Raw genomic sequence first — 23,093 nt, forward strand, 5'->3', positions numbered from 1 at the left:
AAAGTAGTCAATATGTTTTTATTCTGGGAGCCATTTGGCCGGCCAGGCTGATCGTTTTAAAAACAGATTAACCCCTTGTTTTACACTTTTTTATACTCTGGCTTTGTTTTATTTTATTGCATTGATAATGTTTTATGAATGGATTTTGTAGTTTCTTGATTTGTTGTTAACGGAGCACTGGGACTATGCCAGAGGCATGGATCCAACAGAAAAGTCAGCCTCCGCAACACTCGGGTGTCCTGCCCCGCTCTTTGCCAGCCACCAGTATTTTCCCCTGCCAAATCCTGAAGCTTCAGGGCAGCTAAACACACTTTCAACCATAAAGCCAACACAACACAACATCCAAATACAAAATAATGTATTTGAAAATCAAGTGAAAATGACAAAAAGCTCCGTTCAGTGCTAGGACACAGACAGAGTCTGATCAGGGGAACTTCACAGCGCTAGACTCCAGGGCAACGGGCACTGGGTCTTGCTTCCTGCCCCTTACAATCCAACTCCGGTGGGACTGCATCGGAATTCAGACCGAGGCTCTCCACTGGAAGCGGGGTGGGCGGCCTGGGGAGCAATGCTTCCTAACTATTAAGCAGGTTTTCTCACTTCAAATGCCATCCTTGGTTTGGCGTCGGATCAGCTCTGCATAGATTCCACCCTTCCGTAGGAGCTCAGTATGTGTTCCAGCCTGGAAGGACAGAAATGTGACTATCATGATGCAAAATTCAGACCAGTACTTAAGAACATAAGAAGAGTCATGCTGGATCAGACCAAAGATCCATCTAGTCCAGCATTCTACTTTCACAGGGGCCAAACAGCTGCCTGTGGGAAACCCCCAAGCAGGACACGAGCACAACAGCACCCTCCAGCCCACCCATGTTCCCCAGCAACTGGTGTACAGTGGCATACTGCCTCTAATACCGGAGGCAGCATATGCCCATCAGGTCTAGCAGCCATTGATAGCCGCCTCCTCCTCCATGGATCTGTCCAATCCCTTTAAAGCCATCCAAATTGGTGGCCATCACCACATCTTGTGAGAGCCAGTTCCACAGTTTAACAATGTTCTGGGAAGAACTCCTTCCTTTCATGTGTTCTGAACCTACTTCTCACTCCTCAAAAATGTATCTCAAAAAACCCATGGATATACAAAGAGCTGCACAGATCCTACAATCAGTCAGCAATGGACAAGCACCTGTCTCCTACAAAAGACTACCAGAGGACAGGCGGGAGCCCAAGACTGGTGTGAGGCCGATGCTTGAAACAGTGCCGGGATAGCTAGGTTGCACATATGACTTCTATAGCAAAGGCAGGAGAAAAATTAGTGGCAACTGCTTTCTTCAAGTTGTTTCCACATCTGAAGCCAGAACATTTGAGTTTCATTTTTTTTATAAACGGGTCTCAAGCTGTATTTATTTGCCTTGAGTCTCATCTGCCATTTCATTTCTTCACTTCTTAATCAGGTACAGAACTTTTCTTCTCTTTAAACCTCCCGCACCAAACAATTTCAAAGCTCCCTTCCACTGGGCTTTGTTTTTTTTAATTATATACTTTAGTGTTTAATTTTCACTTTTTTTTCTTTTTTTTTTACTGTAAGCTGCCTTCTGAGGGCTTACTCTGATAAGTGGGATAGCAATAATGCAGCCCTGGATGGCTGACTGGGGTTCGGCAGGCATCCCATTTGCCCTGGCTTATTGATAGGGTGCCAGAGCTTTTTACAATGGTTCTCTCCTTCACATTTTACCTGCATTTCACATATTTCAGACCCCTCCCCCATGGATGAAACCCCCCATTGCAACTCTTGCTCTGATCTGTCCTCTTAACTGTACTTTGGCGGACTCATTTTCTCTCCCTGTCCCACTGTGGAGGATGGCCCCCACAAGTGCAACCTTCCTCACCTCCGCCACACGCCCCTGTGACAGCACCACAATGAGGTCAGCGTCTTTCACTGTGCTGAGCCGGTGGGCGATGACCAGCACAGTGCGGCCAGCCACCGCCCGGTCCAGTGCTTCTTGCACCACGTGCTCCGACTCAGCGTCCAGCGCACTTGTGGCCTCGTCCAAGATCAGCACTTTGGGATTCTTGATGAGTGCCCGGGCAATGGCCACCCTCTGCTTCTGTCCTCCAGACAAGGTCACTCCACGCTCCCCTGGGAGAGGGGAGAGAACACAGATCAGAACAGTGACCCCGAATGGGGCGGAAACTCATTCCACAGGAAGAGGTGAGACAGACCAGCCATGAGCCACTGGAGTTGCCCCTTGAGATGGTGTGTTGCAGGATGGGTATCCCGCTTTTCATCCAAAAGCAGCCTTCCCCAACCTAGTGCTATAGATGCAAATTTTGAAGCCATGGGAAAAGATGCTTCTCCTCCCTGAATTTTTGGGGGTAGGTGGGGGAAAGCAGACATTTAAAAGTAAAATCAGTACATTTGTAATTACTGTCTGAATAAACTATACTTTTATATTTAATATACCAAATATGATAATTGTATGAGCAAACCTAGTTCACATAATACATTTGAGGTTCCTACTAGAAGTCTGACAAGAAGGAACTTCCGTAAGTCATCCCTGAAACATCTGAATCATGCTAGAAGCCAGAAGAAGCAGGAGGAACTGGAGAAAGAGGAAGATTAGCGTTCAGTATGTGTTCCTGTTTATGAGGAATTGGTTGGGGTGGAGGTTAGGGAAATCTGTTCTGAAGGAAAAGTTATTGAGAGCTTATTTAGATGGGAAATACTCTCTTAACTATTAGAAATGATAACCAAGCCTATTTAATTGAAGAACTTTTAGAAATCTCAACCTATTATTTGAAGAGTGATGCTTTATTTTCCTGCTGGCATGGCTGGTGCTCCTGTCAAAGCCCAGGTTGCTCTGTGGAAAGCAGGGATGACTCAATTGGTTGACACGATGGTGCCAAAACACCTTCTCCCTCTGAGCAGAGACCAGCCAGCTCCTTGGTATACACCTGAGCTGAGGGCAATGAAGCAGGTGTATACCAAGGAGATGGCAATGAATACATCTGAGCTGAGGGCAATGAACACAGGTTAGAGCTCATTGTCGAGCCCACTCTGTGGCAGTGAGGGTGGCAAAGAGAGAGATCTTCACCACCACCATTGTATCTTCTCAGTGTCATCCAGCAGAGCTTTTCCGAGTGGTTCGCGGCCTGACTGTGGAACCCTCGGTAGCACGCTGTGACGAGTTTGCATGGCACTTTGAAGATAAAAGTCGCTCAGATTTGTCAGGAATTGGACACCACAATTAATGCAGTTCCATTAGTAGAGGCGTCCAGAGCACCGTCTGGTCTAGTTCTATTGGATGAGTTTCCATTATTGAGGCCCAAGGATGTGGACAAGGTGCTTGGACAAGTCCAGCCGACCACCTGTGTGCTCGACTCTTGCTCTTCATGGCTTATTACATCAAACAAGGAGGGGATGTCCGGCTGGGTTCAGGAGGTTGTACATTCCTCCTTGAGAGAGGGAGCGGTAATCAGGCCACTCCTGAAAAAGCTTAACCTGGACCCGGAGGACATTAACAACTATAGGCCGGTGGCCAACATCCCCTTCTTTGGCAAGGTGCTTGAGCGGGTGGTTGCAGGATGACTCCAGGCACTCTTGAATGAAATGGATTATCTAGATTCATTTCAATCTAGGCCTAGTTCAGGCCTAGTTTTGGAACAGAAACTACCTTGGTCGCCCTGTGGGATGACCTCTGCCAGGAGAGGGACAGGGGGAGTGCGACCCTGTTGATTCTCCTGGATCTCTCAGGGGCTTTCGATACCATCGGCCATGGTAAGCTTCTGGATAGGTCGTCTGGGTTGGGAGCTGGAGGCACTGCACTGCAGTGGTTCCGCTCCTGCTTGGATGGCCAATTCCAGAAGGTGGTGCTGAGGGATTATTGCTCTGTGCCATGGCAATTATGCCATGGGGTTCCACAGGGCTCTATTTTATGCCCTATGCTGTTCAACATCTACATGAAACCGCTGGGGGAGGTTATCCAGAGGTGTGGGCTGAGGTGCCATCAATATGCAGATGACACCCAGCTCTGTCTCTCTTTCTCATCAAACCCAGGTGAGGCAGTGACTGTTCTGAATCAGTGCCTGGGCACGGTAATGGACTGGATGAGGGCCAATAAACTGAAACTCAATCCAGACAAGACAGAGGTACTGTTAGTGGGTGATTTGTCTGCCCAGATAGGTGATGTTCAACCTGTTCTGGAGGGGGTTACACTCCCCCTACAGGATCAGGTTTGTAGTTCGGGGGTGCTCTTGGACCCAGAACTGCCACTTGAGGCACAGGTGAACTCAGTGGCATGGAGCACTTTTTATCAGCTTAGGCTGGTATACCAACTACGCCCTTATCTGGACAGAGATAGCCTAGCTACAGTTATCCATGCTCTGATAACCTCTCGTCTGGATAACTTCAGCTAGTGCAAAATGTGGCAGCAAGGTTGTTAACATCTGTGGAATGAACTCCTCCAAGAGGTCTGCCTGGCGCCAATATTATCATCTTTTTGATGCCAGGTAACGACCTCTCTCTTTTCCCAGGCATTTGGCAGCACATAGAATCATAGAATAGTAGGGTTGGAAGGGGCCTACAAGGCCATCGAGTCCAACCCCCTGCTCAATGCAGGAATCCAAGTCAGAGCATCCCTGACAGGTGGCTGTCCAGCCCCATCTTGAACGCCTCCAGTGTGGGAGAGCCCACCACCTTCCTAGGCAATGGGTTCCATTGTCGTGTTGCTATAACAGTCAGGACATTTTTCCTGATGTTCAGCCGGAATCTGGCTTCTTGTCACTTGAGCCCATTATTCTGTCCTGCACTCTGGGATGATCAAGAAGAGATCCTGGCCTTCCTCTCTGTGACAACCTTTCAAGGACTTGAAGAGTGCCATCATATCTCCCCTCAGTCTTCTCTTCTCAAGGCTAAACATGCCCAGTTCTTTCCGTCTCTCTTCATAGGGCTTTGTTTCCAGTCCCCTGATCATCTTCGTTGCCCTCCTCTGAACCCTCTCCAGTTTGTCTGCATCCTTCTTCAAGTGTGGTGCCCAGAACTAGACACAGTACTCCAGATGAGACCTAACCAGTGCTGAGTAGAGGGGGACTAGTACTTCCTGGGATTGGGAAGCTATGCTTCTATGAATGCAGCCCAAAAGAGCATTGGCCTTTTTTGCAGCCACATCACATTGTTGGCTCATATTCAGCTTGTGATCGACAACAATTCCAAGATCCTTCTCACTTGTAGTGTTGTTGAGCCACGTATCCCCCATCTTGTAACTGTGCATTTGGTTTCTTTTTCCGAGGTGCAGAACTTGGCATTGATCCCTATTCAATGTCATTCTGTTGTTTTCTACCCAGCGCTCCAGTCTATCCAGATCACTTTGAATTTTGTTTCTGTCTTCCAAAGTATTAGCTATCCCGCCCAATTTGGTGTCATCTGCAAATTTGATCAGCATTCCCTGCACCTCCTCCTCCAAGTCATTAATAAAAATGTGGAAGAGCACTGGGCCCAGGACTGAGCCCTGCGGTACCCCACCTGTTACTTCTCCCCAGTTTGAGAAGGTCCCATTGAAAAGCACTCTTGGAGTCCGATTCTGTAGCCAACTGTGGATCCACCGGATCGTTGTTTCATCTAGCTCACTTTGAGCTAGTTTGCTCATCAGGAGATCATGGGGCACTTTGTCGAAAGCTTTGCTGAAGTCGAGGTATATGATGTCTACAGCATTCCCACGGTCCACAAGGGAGGTGACTTGATCAAAAAATAAGATCAGATTTGTCTGGCAGGACTTGTTTTTGACAAATCCATGTTGGCTTCGAGTCATCACTGCATTGTTTTCAAGGTGCTTCCAGATGGATTCCTTTATCATCTGCTCCAGAATTTTCCCAGGAACTGATGTCAGACTGACTGGTCTGTAGTTCCCAGATTCTTCCTTTTTACCCTTTTGGAAGATAGGGACCACATTAGCCCTCCTCAAGTCATCTGGCACGTCCCCCGTCCTCCATGATTTCTCAAAGAGAATAGACAGCGGTTCTGAAAGTTCTTCTGCCAGTTGCTTTATTACTCGAGGATGCAGTTCATCTGGCCCTGGAGATTTGAACTCATTCAAAGTAATTAGGTGTTCCTTGACCGTTCAAACATGAGTTTTGGATGTGTCTTGACTTATGACTGGCAGTTCAAAGTTGTTTTTAGTTATATGTTGTTTGTGTATATTGTCTGTGCGCTTTCATGTAAGTGGATTAAGCTTTTTATATTGTATTTAATGTTTTAACTTCTGTAAACCGCCCAGAGAGCTTTGGCTATGGGGCAGTATAGAAATGTAATTAATAATAATAGTAATAATAATAGTAGTAATAACAGCAACAGGGACTGGCCAACGAGATGACATTACGCCAGAACTTTTCCAGCTGCACTGGCTGCCCGTCCATTTCCAGGCTCGATTCAAAGTGCTGGTATTAACATTCAAAGCCCTTAATGGCTTGAGGCCAAGTTATCTGAAGGATTGCCTCCTCCCATATGTGCCTTCCCGGACCCTAAGATCATCCTCAGCAGTCCTTCTCCAAGAGCCCCTACCAAAGGAAGTGAGGCAGGTGGCTACCAGGAAGAGGGCCTTTTCTGCTGTGGAACCCCAGCTGTGGAATGAGCTCCCTAGAGAGGTTCGCCTGGCACCTACGTTGTACTCCTTCAGGTGCCGGGTGAAGACCTTTTTATTCTCTCAGTATTTTAGCTTCCTAGTTTTTTAGCTTTGGTTCTTAAAACTGTATTTTAAATCTCTGCATCGCTGCTAGGTTTTATTCTGATTGTATTGTTCTATTGTGGTTTTAAGCTTTCATATTTTATATTGTTTTATGCTGCACTTTGCGGTTTTAATTTTTGTGAAGGGCCCAGAGAGCTTCAGCTATTGGGTGGTATAGAAATGAAATAAATAAATTTCCTTTTGTAAACATTTCCCCTTAAACATCTTGATTTTGTTCATTTTGCAAGGCTGACTCTAGTGGTGGTGTCAATCCCATGCCATGGGAACCAGGCTGTTGAGGTAATAACAACAACAACAACAACAACAACACCCTAGGTATAGATGGATTATTTTGGAGGCAGCAGTTAAAGGTTTTATAAAGGTGACATCTAATTTGGAACTTTATTAAAAACTGTGGCAGTGAGTTCCTAAGACCCAAGCCTCAACATTTTTGTGTTCTTTAAAATAAACATAGGTAACACACACATTGTTCCATCACATGTGGTGGCAGTGGCAGAATAACCTACAGTGTTTCTCTCACAAGTTATTTAGGTATTTATTTCCTGCCTCAAGGTGAGTACAGCACCTAACGAGAAACACAGTAGGACTCTATAGAACAAAACCAAAATTGTCAGGAATGCACATTTTCTTCATACATTATAATATGGTGGGTGACTCTAGTTACATTTTGGGAAACTGAGCATAACTTAGAGCATCCCTGACTATTAGTAAAAGACACTAATTACAATAATTGTAATAAGGAATGGAAGAAATAACAATGTTGGGAATAATATGGATAGAATTTTTTAAAATCCCCATGGCTTTTAAAATCCCCCCAAAATCCTCTTCAGCTACGTGCATATTAAAAGGCAGAGGAAAGAAATGGTGGTTCAGCTATTAAATAAGGACGGCAAAACGATAACAGATGACAAAGAAAAGGCAGAGGTGCTCAATTCCTACTTTGGCTCAGTCTTCTCCCAAAAGAGGGTCTATGACCCCCCTGGCAAAGGCGAAGTACAGGCTGAAGGGGCAGGATTGCACCTTTGATCGATAGGCATATGGTCAAGGAACACCTAATGGCTTTGAATGAGTTCAAATCTCCAGGGCCAGATGAACTGCACCCTAGAGTAATAAAGGAACTGGTAGAAGAACTCTCAGAACCGCTGTCTATTCTCTTTGAGAAATCATGGAGGACGGGGGAAGTGCCAGATGACTGGAGGAGGGCTAACGTTGTCCCTATCTTCAAAAAGGGTAAAAAGGAGGAACCTGGGAACTACAGACCAGTCAGTCTGACATCAATCCCTGGGAACATTCTGGAGCAGATGATAAAGGAATCCATCTGGAAGCACCTTGACAACAATGCCGTGATTACTCGAAGCCAACACGGATTTGTCAAAAACAAGTCCTGCCAGACAAATCTGATCTCATTTTTTGATCAAGTCACCTCCCTTGTAGACCGTGGGAATGCTGTAGACATCATATACCTCGACTTCAGCAAAGCTTTCGACAAAGTGCCCCATGATCTCCTGATGAGCAAACTAGCTCGAAGTGGGCTAGATGAAACAACGATCATGTGGATCCACAGTTGGCTACAGAATCGAACTCAAAGAGTCCTTATCAATGGGACCTTCTCAAACTGGGGAGAGGTCACGAGTGGGGTACCGCAGGGCTCAGTCCTGGGCCCACTGCTCTTCCACATTTTTATTAATGACTTGGAGGAGGGGGTGCAGGGAATGCTGATCAGATTTGCAGATGACACAAAATTGGGCGGGATAGCTAATACTTTGGAAGACAGAAACAAAATGCAAAGTGATCTGGATAGACTGGAGCACTGGGCAGAAAACAACAGAATGACATTGAATAGGGATCAATGCCAAGTTCTGCACCTAAGAAAAAGAAACCAAATGCACAGTTACAAGATGGGGGATACGTGGCTCAACCACACTACAAGCAAGAAGGATCTTGGAATTGCTGTCGATCACAAGCTGAATATGAGCCAACAATGTGATGTGGCTGCAAAAAAGGCAAATGCTCTTTTGGGCTGCATTCATAGAAGCACAGCTTCCAAATCCCGGGAAGTACTAGTTCCCCTCTACTCAGCACTGGTTAGGCCTCATCTGGAGTACTGTGTCCAGTTCTGGGCACCACACTTGAAGAAGGATGCAGACAAACTGGAGAGGGTTCAGAGGAGGGCAACAAAGATGATCAGGGGACTGGAAACAAAGCCCTGTGAAGAGAGACTGAAAGAACTGGGCATGTTTAGCCCTGAGAAGAGAAGACTGAGGGGAGATATGATAGCACTCTTCAAGTACTTGAAAGGTTGTCACAGAGAAGAAGGCCAGGATCTCTTCTTGATCATCCCAGAGTGCAGGACACGGAATAATGGGCTCAAGTGACAAGAAGCCAGATTCCAGCTGAACATCAGGAAAAACTTCCTGACTGTAAGAGCAATACGTCAATGGAACCAATTACCTGGGGAGGTGGTGGGCTCTCCCACACTGGAGGCCTTCAAGACGAGGCTGGACAGCCATTTGTCAGGGATGCTCTGACTTGCATTGCTGCATTGAGCAGGGGGTTGGACTCGATGGCCTTGTAGGCCCCTTCCAACCCTTCTATTCTATGATTCTATGGCTTCAAAATTTCCAGGAAGTTTATATCTCTAGTCTTTCTATATAGGTTTTCCTATTACATAGTTTTTAGAAACCATTTTTGGGGAATAAAGGCTTGGTGGCAACATATGAATATCTTGACTTAAACGTGTCTATTATGAAAATATTTCATAATCCAATGTTTTGGAAAAAATGAAAAAGGTCCTCGAAAAAAACTGTTCTTCCACATTTTTCTGGGCCTTTACATCACTACCTGGTGCCCCCCCCCCCCCAATGCTTTGGATTTCAGCTCTGATCAGTCCCAGCCAGCAAGGTCAATGGTCAGGAATGCTGGGAGCTGTAGTCCAAAACAAGTGGAGGGTACCAGGTTGGGGAAAGCTGTCTAATAGCATGGTGCAGCATCATGAGAAACCTAATGGTCAAGAGGCCCAGGAAACTCCAAATTCGGCAGCCAAAAATCTACATGTGCTATCGACAGGGACATAACTGATGCAAAATACATCCAGATCTCTTCTTATCCTGAGGATGCCACTTAAGAGAGTTTATAACGTTATCATATACCACCCTAATGGCAGAAAGCGAAGAGGATCTAAAGAGCCTCTTGTTGAGGGTGAAAGAGGAGAGTGCAAAAGCTGGATGAGATCATGGCATCTGGCCCCATCACTTCCTGGCATATAGAAGGGGAAGAAATGGAAGCAGTGACAGATTTTACTTTCTTGGGCTCCAAGATCACCGCAGATGGTGACTGTAGCCATGAAATTAAAAGACGCTTGCTCCTTGGGAGGAAAGTTATGGCAAACCTAGACAGCATAGTAAGAAGCAGAGACATCACCTTGCCGACAAAGGTCCGTCTAATCAAAGCTATGGTTTTCCCAGTAGTAATGTATGGCTGTGAGAGCTGGACTATAAGGAAGGCTGAGCGCCGAAGAATCGATGCTTTCGAACTGTGGTGCTGGAGAAGACTCTTACGAGTCCCCTGGACTGCAAGGAGGTCAAATCAGTCCATCCTAAAGGAAATCAACCCTGAGTGCTCATTGGAAGGACAGATCCTGAAGCTGAAGCTCAAATATTTTGGCCACCTAATGCGAAGAGAAAACTCTCTGGAAAAGACCCTGATGCTGGGAAAGACTGAAAGCAAAAGGAGAAGGGGACGACAGAGGATGAGATGGCTAGATAGCATCACCGATGCAATGAATATGAACTTGAGCACACTCCGGGAGAGAGCGCAGGACAGGAAGGCCTGGCGTGCTATGGTCCATGGGGTCACGAAGAGTCGGACACGACTGAACGACTGAACAACAACGTTATCATATAAAACTTTTGATTCTCCAAAAAGAACACTGCATACGCTGGATAAAGCACTGCAAACCCTACCCTTCGCTGTGGAGAACTGAAGTACAAGACTTTCAGGGGCGGGGGAGTCAGAGTGTATCAGGACAGACCAGGGGAGATGACTGTGTTTTCAAGGAGGCTAAAACTGAGACACTCCATTCACGCCCACACACAGGGACAGACCCTAGCTCCAATCTAACTCACCCACAACAGTGTTGTAGCCATTGGGAAAGCTGCGGATAAACCCATCAGCATTGGCAAGGCGAGCAGCGGCATAAATTTCAGCATCTGATGCACATGGCTTTCCGAAGCGGATGTTCTCCATGATGGTTGTGCTGAACAGCACCGGTTCCTGGTGTGGGAGAAGGAAGAGGGAAGCTTCAGAACCAAGGAGAATGAATCCAAGGAGAGTGGTTCTGCCACTGCTGCTCCTGCCCCCTCACCAACAATGCAGCACTACATTCCTCTCCCAGGGAAAGAAAATTCGTGTTCTAATGCCAGCCCCAAGCATCTCCCGTAAGAACAGCACCACTGCCTTGCTGGTAGATGAGACTAAAGGTTGCTGTAGCCCAGTACTCTGACAAGCATCAACAACCCAGTGGATCCCAGAGAGTTCACAAGCAGAATGCACAAGGGAGGGAGCCATTCCCAGCATCCTCCTGTCACCAGGGCTGCTCCACTGCTGCTGAGCATGGGGGCTCCATTTCCAGCTTTCACAACAATAGTCACGGATAGGCCCACCCTATGCAGATGAAAGCAACCATCTACACCACCCAGCGGCAGTCAATTCCAGATGTTAATTGCATGTTTTTTCAAGAATATCTTCCTTTCGTTTATTTCGGCACCTGCTGCTAATCAGTTTCACCAAGCAACACTGTTCTAGTGCTTTAGGCTTGAGAGAGAAATACTTCTCTCCCCACCATTCATGATTTCACAAACCCCTTATGTCTTTTAGTAACCGAAACAGACTCATCTGTTTTAAGTCTTCTGTAGGTGACTGCTTGATTTCATCCCATACTTCACTCACTTGCCTCCCCGCTCCTCACCTGGTTAATGAAGCCAATTATCTCCCCACGGAGCCAAGTGGAGTCAAGAGTGCAGATATCATGCCCATCCAGGAAGACTGCACCATCTGTAGGTTCATAGAATCGCTCCAAGAGGGCTGCCACCGTAGACTTCCCTGTGCAGGAGAAAACAAGAGCAGAGGGCACTCATTCAGCTGGCCACAAAGCCCAACCTACACCCCTCTGCCTCTCTGGCAATGTAGTTACCAGATCACATCCAAGGGGAGGAACAGGATTGTCATGAGACTGGAATCTAACAGTGTCCAGCAAGGATCAGCAGAGGCTGCTGACGTTTGTCTGCTCAGATGGAAGATCACAAGAGATGCAAAATGGGGGCAAGGGGAGAACCGCAAATACAGTGGTAAAACGAAATTCAATGAACAATGCTTTGTGTTTAGAAATGGAACAATCAAATGAGCAAGTAGATGGCAGGGAGTAAGTGGGCAGAAGAAGCGCTGCACAGGAGGACTCAGAATTGACTAAATAAACTCATGTCTGAGGCACTTAATAATAATCTGTTGTTGTTTATGCGTTCAGTCGCTTCTGACTCTTTGTGACTTCATGGACCAGCCCACGCCAGAGCTTCCTGTCGGCCGTCGCCACCCCCAGCTCCCCCAAGGTCGAGTCCGTTACCTCCAGAATATCATCCATCCACCTTGCCCTTGGTGGCCCCTCTTCCTTTTGCCTTCCACTTTCCCTAGCATCAGCATCTTCTCCAGGGTATCCTGTCTTCTCATTATTTGGCCAAAGCACTTCAGTTTTACCTTTCATATCATTCCCTCGAGTGAGCAGTCTGGCTTTATTTCCTGGAGTATGGACTGGTTTGATCTTCTTGCAGTCCAAGGCACTCTCAGAATTTTCCTCCAGCACCACAGTTCAGAAGCATCTATCTTCCTTCGCTTAATACTTAGTTTTTAATGCTTGCTATTAAGTGACCAAACAGCCAATTCCATTTTAGATTGTATGAAACAGTTGCACTGTTTTAGAACTCAGCAGACTGAGATACACGCACCACTAGTCAGGCTCAGACCCATGCTCCAGCACTAGAGCAAGTGAATGTAAGAAGAGCCGTGCCAGGTCAGAGCAAGGGTCCATCAGATCCCGCATTCTGTTCACACAGTGGCCAAGCAGCTGCCCATCAGAAACCCACAAGCAGGACATGAGTGAAACAGCACCCTCCCACCCAAGTTCCCAGCAACTGGTGTACACAGGGATAGTGCCACTGATACTGGAGGTAACACACTGCCATCAGGACTAGTAGCTATTGATAGCCTTCTCCTCTAGGAGTTTGTCTAACCTCCTTTTAATGCCAAATTGGCAGCCCTCGCTACATCCTTTGGTAGCAAATTCCATAGTTTGTTTATTTATTTATTTCATTTCTATACCGCCCACTAGCTGAAGCTCTCTGGTTTAACTATGCATTGTATGAAAAAGTACTTTTATCTGTCCTCAATCTCCTACCAATCAACTTCATGGGATGACCCCATTGGGTTCTAGTATTTTGAGAGAGGGAGAAAAATGTCACCCCATCCATAGTCTCCACAGCATGCATAATTTTGTACACTCTATCATGTCTCCCCTTAGCCTCCTTTTTTCCAAGCTAAACAAGCCCAGCTGTTGTAACCTTCCCTTGTAGGGGAGATGCTCCAGCCCCTTGATCATTTTAGTGGCCCTTTTCCACACTTTTCCCAGCTCCACAGTATCTTTTTTTAAGTGCAGTGACCAGAACTGTACAGAGTTCTCTAAGTGTGGTTGCACCATGGATTTATATAAAGGCAGTATGATACTGGTGGTTTTATTCTTAATTCCTTTCCTAATTATGCATAACATGGAGTTTGCCTTTTTGACAGAAGATGCACACTAGGTTGACATTTTCATTGAGGTGTCCACTACAACCTCAAGATCTCTTTCTTGGTCAGTCACCACTAGCTCAGATCCCATCAGGTTATACCTGAAGTTGGGATTTTTTGCCCCAGTATGTATCATTTTACACTTGCTTACACCGAACCGTATTTGCCATTTAGATGCCCATTCTCCCAGTTTGGAAAGATCCTTTTGGAGCTCTTCAGAATCCCCTTATGTTTTAACCACCCCAAATAATTTGCTGTCATCAGCAAACTTGGCCACTTCACTGCTCACTCCTAATTCCAAATCATTTATGAACAAGTTGAAAAGCATTGGTCCCAATACAGATCCCTGTGGGACCCCACAATTTACTTTACTCCATTGGGAGAATTTACCATTTATTCCTACTCTCTGCTTTCTGTTCTTTAACCAGTTCCTGATTCAACAGAGGACCTGTCTTCATAGTCTATGACTGCTGAGTTTGTTCAGGAGTTTTTAGAGAAGCACTTTGTCAACAGCCCTTCAGAAGTCCAAGTAAAAGAACTCTAAACAGTTAGTGAGACAGGACTTAACCTTTGTGGAAACAGTGTAGATTCTTTTTCAACAGGGCTTGTCCTTCTATATGCTTACAAATTTTATCTTTAATAATGCTTTCAACCAATTTACAGATATTAAGCTAACCGGCCTGTAATTTCCTGGATTCCCCGATCCCTTTTTAAAAATTGGTGTTACATTTGCCATCTTCCAGTCCTCTGGTACAGAGGCTAATCTTAGGGACATGTTGCATATTTTAGTTAGAAGATCAGCAATGTCATATTTGAGTTCTTTAAGAACTCTAGGATGGATACCTTCTGGGCCCAGTGATTTATTTACTTTCAATTTGCCAATAAGGTTGAGAATTACATCCGTTGTCACCACTATTTGCCTCAGATCCTCAGACTCCCTTCCTGAAAACATCAGTTCAGGCACATGTGTCTGTCCTATATCTTCTGCAGAAGACCGATGAAAAGAATTCATTCAGCTTCTCTGCAATCTCCCTGTCCTCCTTTGGTACTCCTTTAACTCCAATGTCAACTGCCTCCCTAGCTGATTTCCTGCTTCTGATATATTTAAAGTGGGGAGATCTCAACATTGAAAAGCCTTTGCTCACTTGACACTGCTGAGAGAGAGAGAGAGAGAGAGAGAGAGAGAGAGAGAGAGAGAGAGACTTACCTCCACCAGACTGTCCCACAATAGCCACTGTCTTGTTAGCAGGGATGGTGAGGCTGAAGTCTCGCAGCACCTGGTAGCCTGGCCGTGTGGGGTAACTGGCAGGAGAAGGAAGAGATCAGGCCTTGGGGAGGCCCAGCCCTGCAGCCTGGCTAGCCCACAGCCTGGCTCACCTCAACTGCTAGTGTTTAAGGGCCTGGAGCTGGGCAAGACATGGAGCAGGAGCCATAGTATGAAAGCTTCATCAGGGCACCCAGAGGGACCCTCAGGATGGAGTGGGGAGGAAGCAGAGCAAAAGAGGTGCGCAGGGATGGGCTGGGTGTATTCCATGCAGAGTGAGCACTTCTTCACAAGTGTGGCACCGCCTCTCTCTCTGGCAAAAGATTCACCAACCTGAGAATCTCTTTAATTAATTGGAAATACATCAAGTCAGAAGCTTTTATGGCTGCAGCGATCCCATGGCCAATGCCTGAAAGATCTCAGAAATTGGGGGGGGGGGGCACTTCACTGATTTTGATAATACCTTCTTTCGTTCCCTTTCTAGAAAATGGAACCATTTGTATAAAATAAACAAAAATAAGAATGAATCATGAAAAACTAAGTCAGTCTGCCTGGTACAGATTTTGTCATCTTAGTACAACGGTTTTGTTCAATCCTGTGCGCTTAGGGAGGAAATCTGTCCTCTCCCATGTTCCCCCCGCCCCCATCCGCCAACAGCAGGGTCTCACCTGAAGCAGACATCCTGGAATTCAATGCGCCCACTCAGCATACTGCATGCAAGTTGCTCTCTCTCACATACAGAGGCCTCTGGTGGCAGAATCATGAATTCAAAGACACGGGCCCCAGCACTCATGCCCCGCAACACCTGGAGGGGATGAACAGCCACAGGCTGTGAGAAAAGTCTCCCGGAAAATCCAATCCCCACCCCCACCCCCAGAGATGGGTGTATGCTCTCCATGCACAAGTGCCAGAAGACACATCACCCTACCTCGGCCCCGTCCACATGAGCTGCTACTCCAGGTTCAACAATGCTTTGACATGCCTTAGCATGGTCTGTTCTCATGGAGGGAAGAGGGAGCCCCTGCATAGCCCCCCCCGACAGCGCCCCCCCACATACCTGCCCAAACAGGATGGACATGCTGGCCATAGATCTAGAGAAACACAAGCAGACAGCCTGTCAGATTGAGGGCTCTGCGACCAGCCACTGAGGATGGGAGCGAGGCTTACTGTGGTCTTACCGTTGCACTGTCTGTGAGGAAACCAGGAAAGACATGAGGTCTCCAGGTGTCATCTCTGACCCGGCCATGAGGGAGCCACCCACAAAAATGGTGCCCAGCACAATACCTGGGGCAGAAAACAAAATAGCAGGAGGAGGTGTTAGGATCAGTGTTAGGGAAACCTTGTAAAAAGAGGGAAGGTGTGGGGTGCAGGAGGAGTTGCAGAAGATGCGTACACTGCAGAACATTCCCGGGTTGCAACGCATTCCCCCAGCCGTCATGCACTCTCCAGAAAGGACAGGGCAACAGTTAGTTTAGGAGCACACCGAGGGTCTCCAGCAGGTACTAGGTGCCTATGAAGCCAAAGCCGAAAAGCCAGGAAAACGTGCAAGTAAGAGGAAGGGCTGTTGCCAGAGAGGCGGCAGGGAGGGCTGGCTTTCATAACAGACACGCGCTAGAGCCACTGGCAGGCTTCAGGGAGGCACATTCCCCTCAGCTGCCTCTCTGCCAAGCTACATCCCCCTTAGAATTTCTTGCTGGCCACACATGGCTCATGGCCAGCTCTGCCCCTATTTCCTGGGGCTCCTTGGTGAAGAGGGGCCCTCAGCGCCTTGCGCTGCCCTAGGCTGGGTACCATCAGCTGTGATCCCCAGAGATCTCCGCTGGCACAGCTGGCACCAAGGGATGTTAAGCCAGACGAAGCAGCCTCCACACTGGCCTACTGCCAGGACCACAACTGCACATCCAGGCCCAAACTCCAGGCCCCCTCCAAAAAGGCTGGTGTCAAGACACCCATATACAGCGCTTTGCTCATTTAGTGCTTTATTCAGCTGCTAGTTTTAATTCGGTTTTATGTACTAAAACGGTTTCATTCTTTGCTGTTGGATTTGTCTTGGTTTTATTCTGCGCTGTTCTTATTCTTTGTTTTAATGTTCGTATTTTAAGTTTTTAATATACTGTACACCACCCAGAGAACTTTGGTTATTGGGCAGTTTAAAAGCACAGTAAATAAATGAATACACAGCACACAAATAGGAAATTGGGGAACACTTCCCAGGTGTGTGTTTGTGTGTGTGGATTTGGGAAGAGGTTCACAAGGAGGCCAGCATAGCTCAGACAGCTTCCACTCACAGTTCAGGGCCACGTTGGAGAGCCCCTGGAAGAATGCAATGCCCATCCCTAGGTTCATGTTGAGGTGGCTCGAGTGATCAACCTCAGCTGAATATTGTCTGAAGGAAAAGAGAGGGAGGGCAAGTGAGACCAGGAGCCTAAAGCCAACTACAACACCTATTTCGGTCTTCCCCGACCTGGCGACCTCTAGATGTGTTGGACTACAACTCCCAGCATCCACCAGCCAGCCAAGACATCTGGAAAAGGCTGACCTCTTCAGTGCTAGTGATGCTGCGCAATCGAGAGCCAGAAGAGCCCTGTGCAAAGGACTGGCAATCCACATTAGACAGCCAAGGCAGGGGAAAACCAGGAATGGAGGGTGCGTTGTAGGAACAAATATAGCCCCACACACACACACTCCAGTTTCCTTTTGTGCTATAACAGAGAAGAAAAGGGAGACACCAACTGTTCTGTGCCCGTTGCAGCAGTGACGGGGTCTTGGGTGGTTCTACATTGGGGATTTGAAAGAAGCGGCAATCCTGGAGATGGCAACATCAAATCGAAAAGGGATGGGGCCCGAGAGCTCTCCTTTTTGGTACTCACTGGATCTCTTTGGTTTCCATGGCAAAGGCCCGCACTGTCCGGACGTTGCCCAGAGCCTCATCTGCCACGGCTGTGGCTTTGGCCACCTACACTCACAAGAGAAGTTGTAATTTTTTTTTACTATTTTTACTGTTTTGTTTTTATGGTTTTACAGTTCTATAAGTTTAAATTGTTGTACGCCACCTGATGGCTCTTTAGCAGGCAAGGCAGAATATAAATGCTAATAATAAATATCAGTTAATCTGCACAGTGCTGGCTGAGTGTTCTAGGGATGGGGGAGAATTTCTCCCTGAAACTTCGGGGGGCCGAGTGCCAACGCATTCGGTCCTCCGAAGGTTGTTCGGGGAGAAATTCTCCGCCCCCCCCCCCCCCCCCCCGGAATGGGACTTACCTTTCACGAATGTCGCTCCCGGCGGCGGGTCCCGGTGGCGGTTCAGCAGGTCTTCGTCAGGGGCGTTTGTTTTTTTTTTAACTTTTCTTGTAATGGCGGCAGTGGCAGCCGGTCGAAAGACTGGCTGCCACTGCCGCCATTACAAGAAAAGTTAAAAAAAAAAAACGCCCCTGTGATAGGCTACGTAACGATTAACGTAGCCTATCACGGCTGACTTTGCAGATCTAGCCGTGATAGGCTACGTAAATCGTTACGTAGCCTATCACGGGGCGTGTGTTTGTTTTTTTTTACTTTTCTTTTGAAGTTCGCGGCCGGGGAGACAGGGCGCTTCTCCCCGGCCTGAATTTTGGCCGGGCGAGGCGGGAAGCCTCCCCCCCGGCCTGAACTTCGGGGGGAGAAGCGAAGCGCCTCCCCCCCACCGCGAAGCAAGCTGCAAGACCAGGTAAGTGACTTTCGTACATCCCTAGTTGTAGTTCAACCCAACAGGTCCCTGGCTTGGCTAACACAGACAATCAACTCCAGCCAGATGCATTGCAATGAAAAGCCACAGTAAAAAACACTGCAGTTTGTGTTTTGTTTTTCAGAAAGAGGAAAATGGTCCTATGGGGGCCGGGAAGGGCAAGTGCTCTGCCAGAACAGCACACAGGACGGAGCATGTTATGACTCTTCGAGGAGGGAAGGACTGGTTGACCTGGGGAAGTCAGAGCTCTCTCATGTAGGGATACCCCACCCATCTAATGCCACCCTGGGGTCCTTGGAGGAGGGGAGGGATATCAGTCAATCAACTGCAAAGGCAGTTTACTCACCCAGAGCCACGGGAAGTCAACCAAGGAAGTTACTTTAGAAAGCAAAATCCTAGTTAGCTGGTATGGAGAATTAAGACACTCATCTGTAGGCCTGAAATCACTTGCGTAGCTTCAATGCCCCAATCCCCCATCTCCACTCCCATGACTAGCAGAAGCAAAACAAAATGGCAGCTAATGGGGCATTTGCGTATCTGCATAACTTATTCAGACTGCAGAATTCAGGGCACAGGCCTCGCTTACTTGTTCCTGGGCTTGGCGTGAAAGCTTGCGCAGGGAGGAGCCAATGAAAGCCCCAATTCCCACCAGGAATGGCATCACCACGACCAGCAGCCCTGTCAACTTGGGTGAGATCATGTAGAGAGACAGAAAACAGCCCACTGTCTGGGTGACACTGCGTAGGCCCTGAAGAAGGAGAGAGATGCACACTGTTGAGGGGTGGAAGGGCCCCTGGTCCCATGGCAGTCTCACCTTCTCTCTGAAAGAGGCCTCTCCCTCCAACACTCAGCCTTCTCCCAGCCAGGGCCCCCACCTGAGAGATGACCAGCTTGAAGGAGGACTTGAATTCCTGGATGTCCGCTGTCAGGCGATTCACCAGCTGCCCCGTCTGATTCGCATCAAAGAAGGCCACTTCCTGCCTTTGGTGGGAAGACGATGGCAAGAGAGGGCATCACAGGCTGCCCCAGCCAGGCCTCCCCCAGCAGCTGCTTATAATGCCACTGGGCCTGCAGCTTGGAAGGTGACATGCAGCCACTCCTAGGGCAACAACCCCCACCCCCCAAACAGCTGGCTTGACAGAAGAGAGGTGGTTCTGCCATCAAGAAAAGCTACTTTTACAGCAACTAGAAATGTCAGGGAAGGAGATATGTTTGCCACCATCTTGCTCGCCTTGCAAATTTCCCAAGACCCTATTTCTCAACATGCAGTCTAGACAAAGCCTGTCATACACTTTTGTAGTTTAATTTCATTTCTTGCAGTGTTGGTTGAAAGCGTTGATGATTTAGGGTACTGCTGAATTTACCTATTGTAACTGCCAGAACAACAGTATATTCACAGTTGTGGTTCTGTACAGAGTGCTCCGCTTCTACTGCAGACAATGCAGGCCCCCACCAGGACCTCTCTCTGGTTCTACCCGCCCACCCCTTCCCACTGTTTCCCCCTTCTACTGTCAGCAAGGCACACCCAAAATAAGACTTCATATGGATGCAACCTCCTCCTTTGCTTGCTGCCGTTCCCAAGTGAGCTACCTGAGAAGGGAAGAGAAAAGCTGCTTGCGCATATTATTAGCCACCTTCTCCCCAATCCATGAAAGCAGCAGGATATATCCAAAGGTCATCATCCCCTGGAGAAAGTTTGGAGACAGATAGACATGCACATCAGTCGCGCACCCCCCCATCTCCAGGATAGAGCATCTCCGCTCCCCCCTCCACCCAGCAGAGCCCAAATCCATTCTGGTCCTGGGCTAAACAGGTGCCCAAGAAGCGAGCCCCCCCCCCCCACCACCACCACACCCACCTGGAGACCATAGATACTCAACAGGCGCAGGGCAGGCTCGCGCACCACACGCAGATAATCGCCCACACGCATATGCTGCGCCACCACATTCACCATCTTGCCCAGGAGCAGCGGGATCTGAACATTGAGGAGCGCGGCTCCCAATGCAAACTGGAGGGAGGGAAACAGGCAGATCAAAAGGGAGTAGCACTCAGGTGGTTGGAAGAGGCCAGCTGGGTTCAGAAGCATCACATCACTTCCTCCATGCCTGTGATTCTCTTAACCATCCCACGTTACAGCCCCTTCTACTGACTCTTTCTTTTGACTTTGCCCGCCTTTGTGCAGGTATGCTCGCCTGCCCAAGCATGCATGCGCACGCACACGCCTTGGTATGATTTCCTCCAGCCCTCCCCATCGTTTGCAAGGGATACAACTGTGGGAGAAAAAGAAGGGAACTCTCACCAAGACTGCTGCTGTCAGTGCCAGCATCTGTGGACGCAGGAACTTCCAGAACATCGCCCAGTCGAAATCTGGCTCCTTCTCCTTGGGTGGGGGAACACACCCCACCTCAACCTTTTGGGCCTCCTGGCAGAAGACTCTGCTACAGAAGCTGGCCCCCAGTCCCACCAAAGCCGGGCCTGACAACAAGGCAGCCACCCGGCCCAAGGGGAGGAGGCTGCGGGGCAGGAGCAGTAGCACAGCCAGGGGTGGCTTGGCCAGGCGGCTGGGAGCCCAGAGAAAGCAGGAGAACCTGGCATGGCTGCCTGAGGACCTGCAAGGAGAGGAGGAAAAGGACAGCATATGAGGGCCAGCCCACTGCACCTCCATGCAGATCCCTGGCATGCAATTGTACCACTCCATCCCCAGCAGCACCCCCGCTCTCCCCAGGAGCTGTTGCAGCCAGAGAGAACTGTGGCGAGGAGAGGAAGCAAGGTTATCAAATCCTGCTTCCAGCATTTAGACGTAATTTAATTTATTGTTTTACCCAACTTTTCTCACAGGAGTAAAAACATTAAATCATCATTATAAGAAATCAAACTGTTTGAGAGCAGCAAAGAGAAACAATATCCCAAACCGCAAGTTAGAAATGACGTTTAAAACCCCTCGAGAAGCAAGTGCTTGCTGAACAAGAACAGTTTTCAGTGAGCACCCACATGCTAAGGAGGAAGGGGCCCAACGCATCTCCTGGGGGGGGAATGCCACAGCCTCAGGGCGATCGCTACGAAGGCCCTAATCAACGGGCCAAGAGCGGCCCTGCGCGTGGCTGGCCGCTCTAGGACGAGGGGGCGGTCTCCAAGGGCAGCTCCACGCAACTTGGCCCATTCACTTCCATGAGTCTACTCAGCGTAGACGCACCACGGGATACTGCCCACCACGCCCTGCCGGACGAGGCCCCACCTCGGCGCGACGATTCCGGAGGGCTGCTCTTGTGAGCCGGCCCTGGCAGGCTGGCTGCTGCCCCCTTCTCACGAGCGGAGCCCGCACCGCGCCGGCACAGGCGGGGCGCCAGCCCGGGTCGCCCGCCTGCCTGGCACAGCCGTCCCGCGGAAGCCCGAGGGGGCGCCGCTCAGCTCCGCGCAAGCGGCCGAGCCGGAGGGCCCCGCGCTCCCGCCGAAGGGCGGGCAGCGCCAGCGAGGCGACGCGGGGCCGCGCCCTGCGGGCTGCCAGGCGCACAGCGCCAAGCCCGCCCGAGGCCCGGAGCGTGCGGGGGCGCTTCCCGAATCTGCGCCCCCCAAGGCGAACGCGCACGCGCAAGCTCCACGGACGCCTCAGGCCGGCGGACTCGTCTTCCCGGCGTGCCCGCGGGAGGGCAAGGCCGGCCGGCTCCCGGCCTGCCCCGCGCGTAGACTACAGCGACCAAGATGCTTCGCGACGGGTTAACAGCCACGGGGAGAAAACCATGTTCCCGGCGTGCCCCGCGAGGGCGACGGTTACCTGGCAACGACCAAGGCCCGCGAGGGCCCGTTCCGGGCCGCCCGGATCAGGCGGCAGCAGCAGCCGCGGCCCCCGGCCGGCCCCGGCCGCAGCAGCAGCCGCGCCAGCATGGCGGCGGAGATCCCCGAGCCCGCTCCCGCCGCCCCGCCTCAAGGTAGCCCCTCAGCCCGCGACGGGGCAGCCGCCATATTGGAACCGACGACGACGACCCACAGTGCTCTGCGCGGGGGGCGGGGCCAATGCCGGGGGGGCCGGCGGCCGACGGAGGGAGCCAGCCAGGCCGGCCCCGCCCGCGCGCGCTCGCGGCCGCCTCCGCCGGGGCACTGCGGGCCCTCGGCGCCCGGAGGCTGCAGGGGCGGCTGCGCCCCTGACGCCCGCGCCGCATCGGGCCGGGCCGGGCTGAGCCGCCGCCGGGCCCGCGCCGCGCCTCGCCGCTGACCCCTCGCGCCGGGGACGGCGGCCTCTGCACCATGGCGGGTCGGGCCCGCGGCACAGGGCGCTGCGCGGGCCTCTGCGGCGCGGCGGCGAGCTGCCGGTGACCGCGGCCCCGCCAAGCCGGCGCCCACGCCTGCTGGCGGCGGGGCGGGGCGGCCGGCATCGCGCCGGGCGGCCGCGAGAGGCCTCCGCTGCGCCGCCGCTCGCGCCGGGGCGGCCCGCCTGAGCGAGGCCCGCCCGGGCGCCTGGGCCTGCTGCGAGCCCGCGCGGCCCCTGCCGCCCCGACGCCGCGCCTCCGCCAGCAGCCCGGGCCGTCGCCCCGCCCCG

At 50.0% G+C, this 23,093-nt stretch overlaps 1 protein-coding gene across 4 annotated transcripts; it reads right to left on the reverse strand.

The window, feature by feature from the left end:
• On the reverse strand, positions 1–22,542 carry ABCB8 (ATP binding cassette subfamily B member 8). 4 transcript variants are annotated; one of them, XM_084859687.1, is made up of 16 exons: positions 22,332–22,542; positions 20,859–21,168; positions 20,418–20,567; positions 20,150–20,244; positions 19,435–19,540; positions 19,146–19,307; positions 17,709–17,794; positions 17,127–17,224; positions 16,017–16,122; positions 15,896–15,929; positions 15,507–15,643; positions 14,782–14,876; positions 11,707–11,840; positions 10,865–11,012; positions 1,890–2,140; positions 1–682 (listed from the first exon to the last, which is right to left on the reverse strand). In XM_084859687.1, the coding sequence occupies exons 1-16, from the start codon at positions 22,439–22,441 to the stop codon at positions 602–604; spliced, it is 2,103 nt and encodes a 700-aa protein (XP_084715813.1). In that variant the 5' UTR covers positions 22,442–22,542; the 3' UTR covers positions 1–601. The 4 variants fall into 4 exon arrangements, with proteins under 4 accessions (XP_084715813.1, XP_084715814.1, XP_084715815.1 ...); XM_084859688.1 differs by lacking the exon at positions 22,332–22,542 and adding an exon at positions 21,795–22,136; XM_084859689.1 differs by lacking the exon at positions 22,332–22,542 and adding an exon at positions 21,753–22,136.
• Positions 22,543–23,093: the final 551 nt, after the last annotated feature.

Source organism: Heloderma suspectum, chromosome 5 (genome assembly GCF_057233095.1).
Source record: "Heloderma suspectum isolate Gila_16-S chromosome 5, 16-S_ref, whole genome shotgun sequence".
NCBI classification, from domain to species: domain Eukaryota; kingdom Metazoa; phylum Chordata; class Lepidosauria; order Squamata; family Helodermatidae; genus Heloderma; species Heloderma suspectum.

Excerpts from the sequence above, each read along its gene's own strand:
- ABCB8 (XM_084859686.1), bottom strand. The coding sequence starts at position 21,353 with ATGCTGGAAGCAGGATTTGATAACCTTGCTTCCTCTCCTCGCCACAGT. Across the intron at positions 15,930-16,016 it reads TCCTCACAGACAGTGCAACG|ATCTATGGCCAGCATGTCCA; the intron begins GTAAGACCACAG and ends GTGTTTCTCTAG. Across the intron at positions 14,877-15,506 it reads TTCCAGGATGTCTGCTTCAG|TTACCCCACACGGCCAGGCT; the intron begins GTGAGACCCTGC and ends TTCTCCTGCCAG.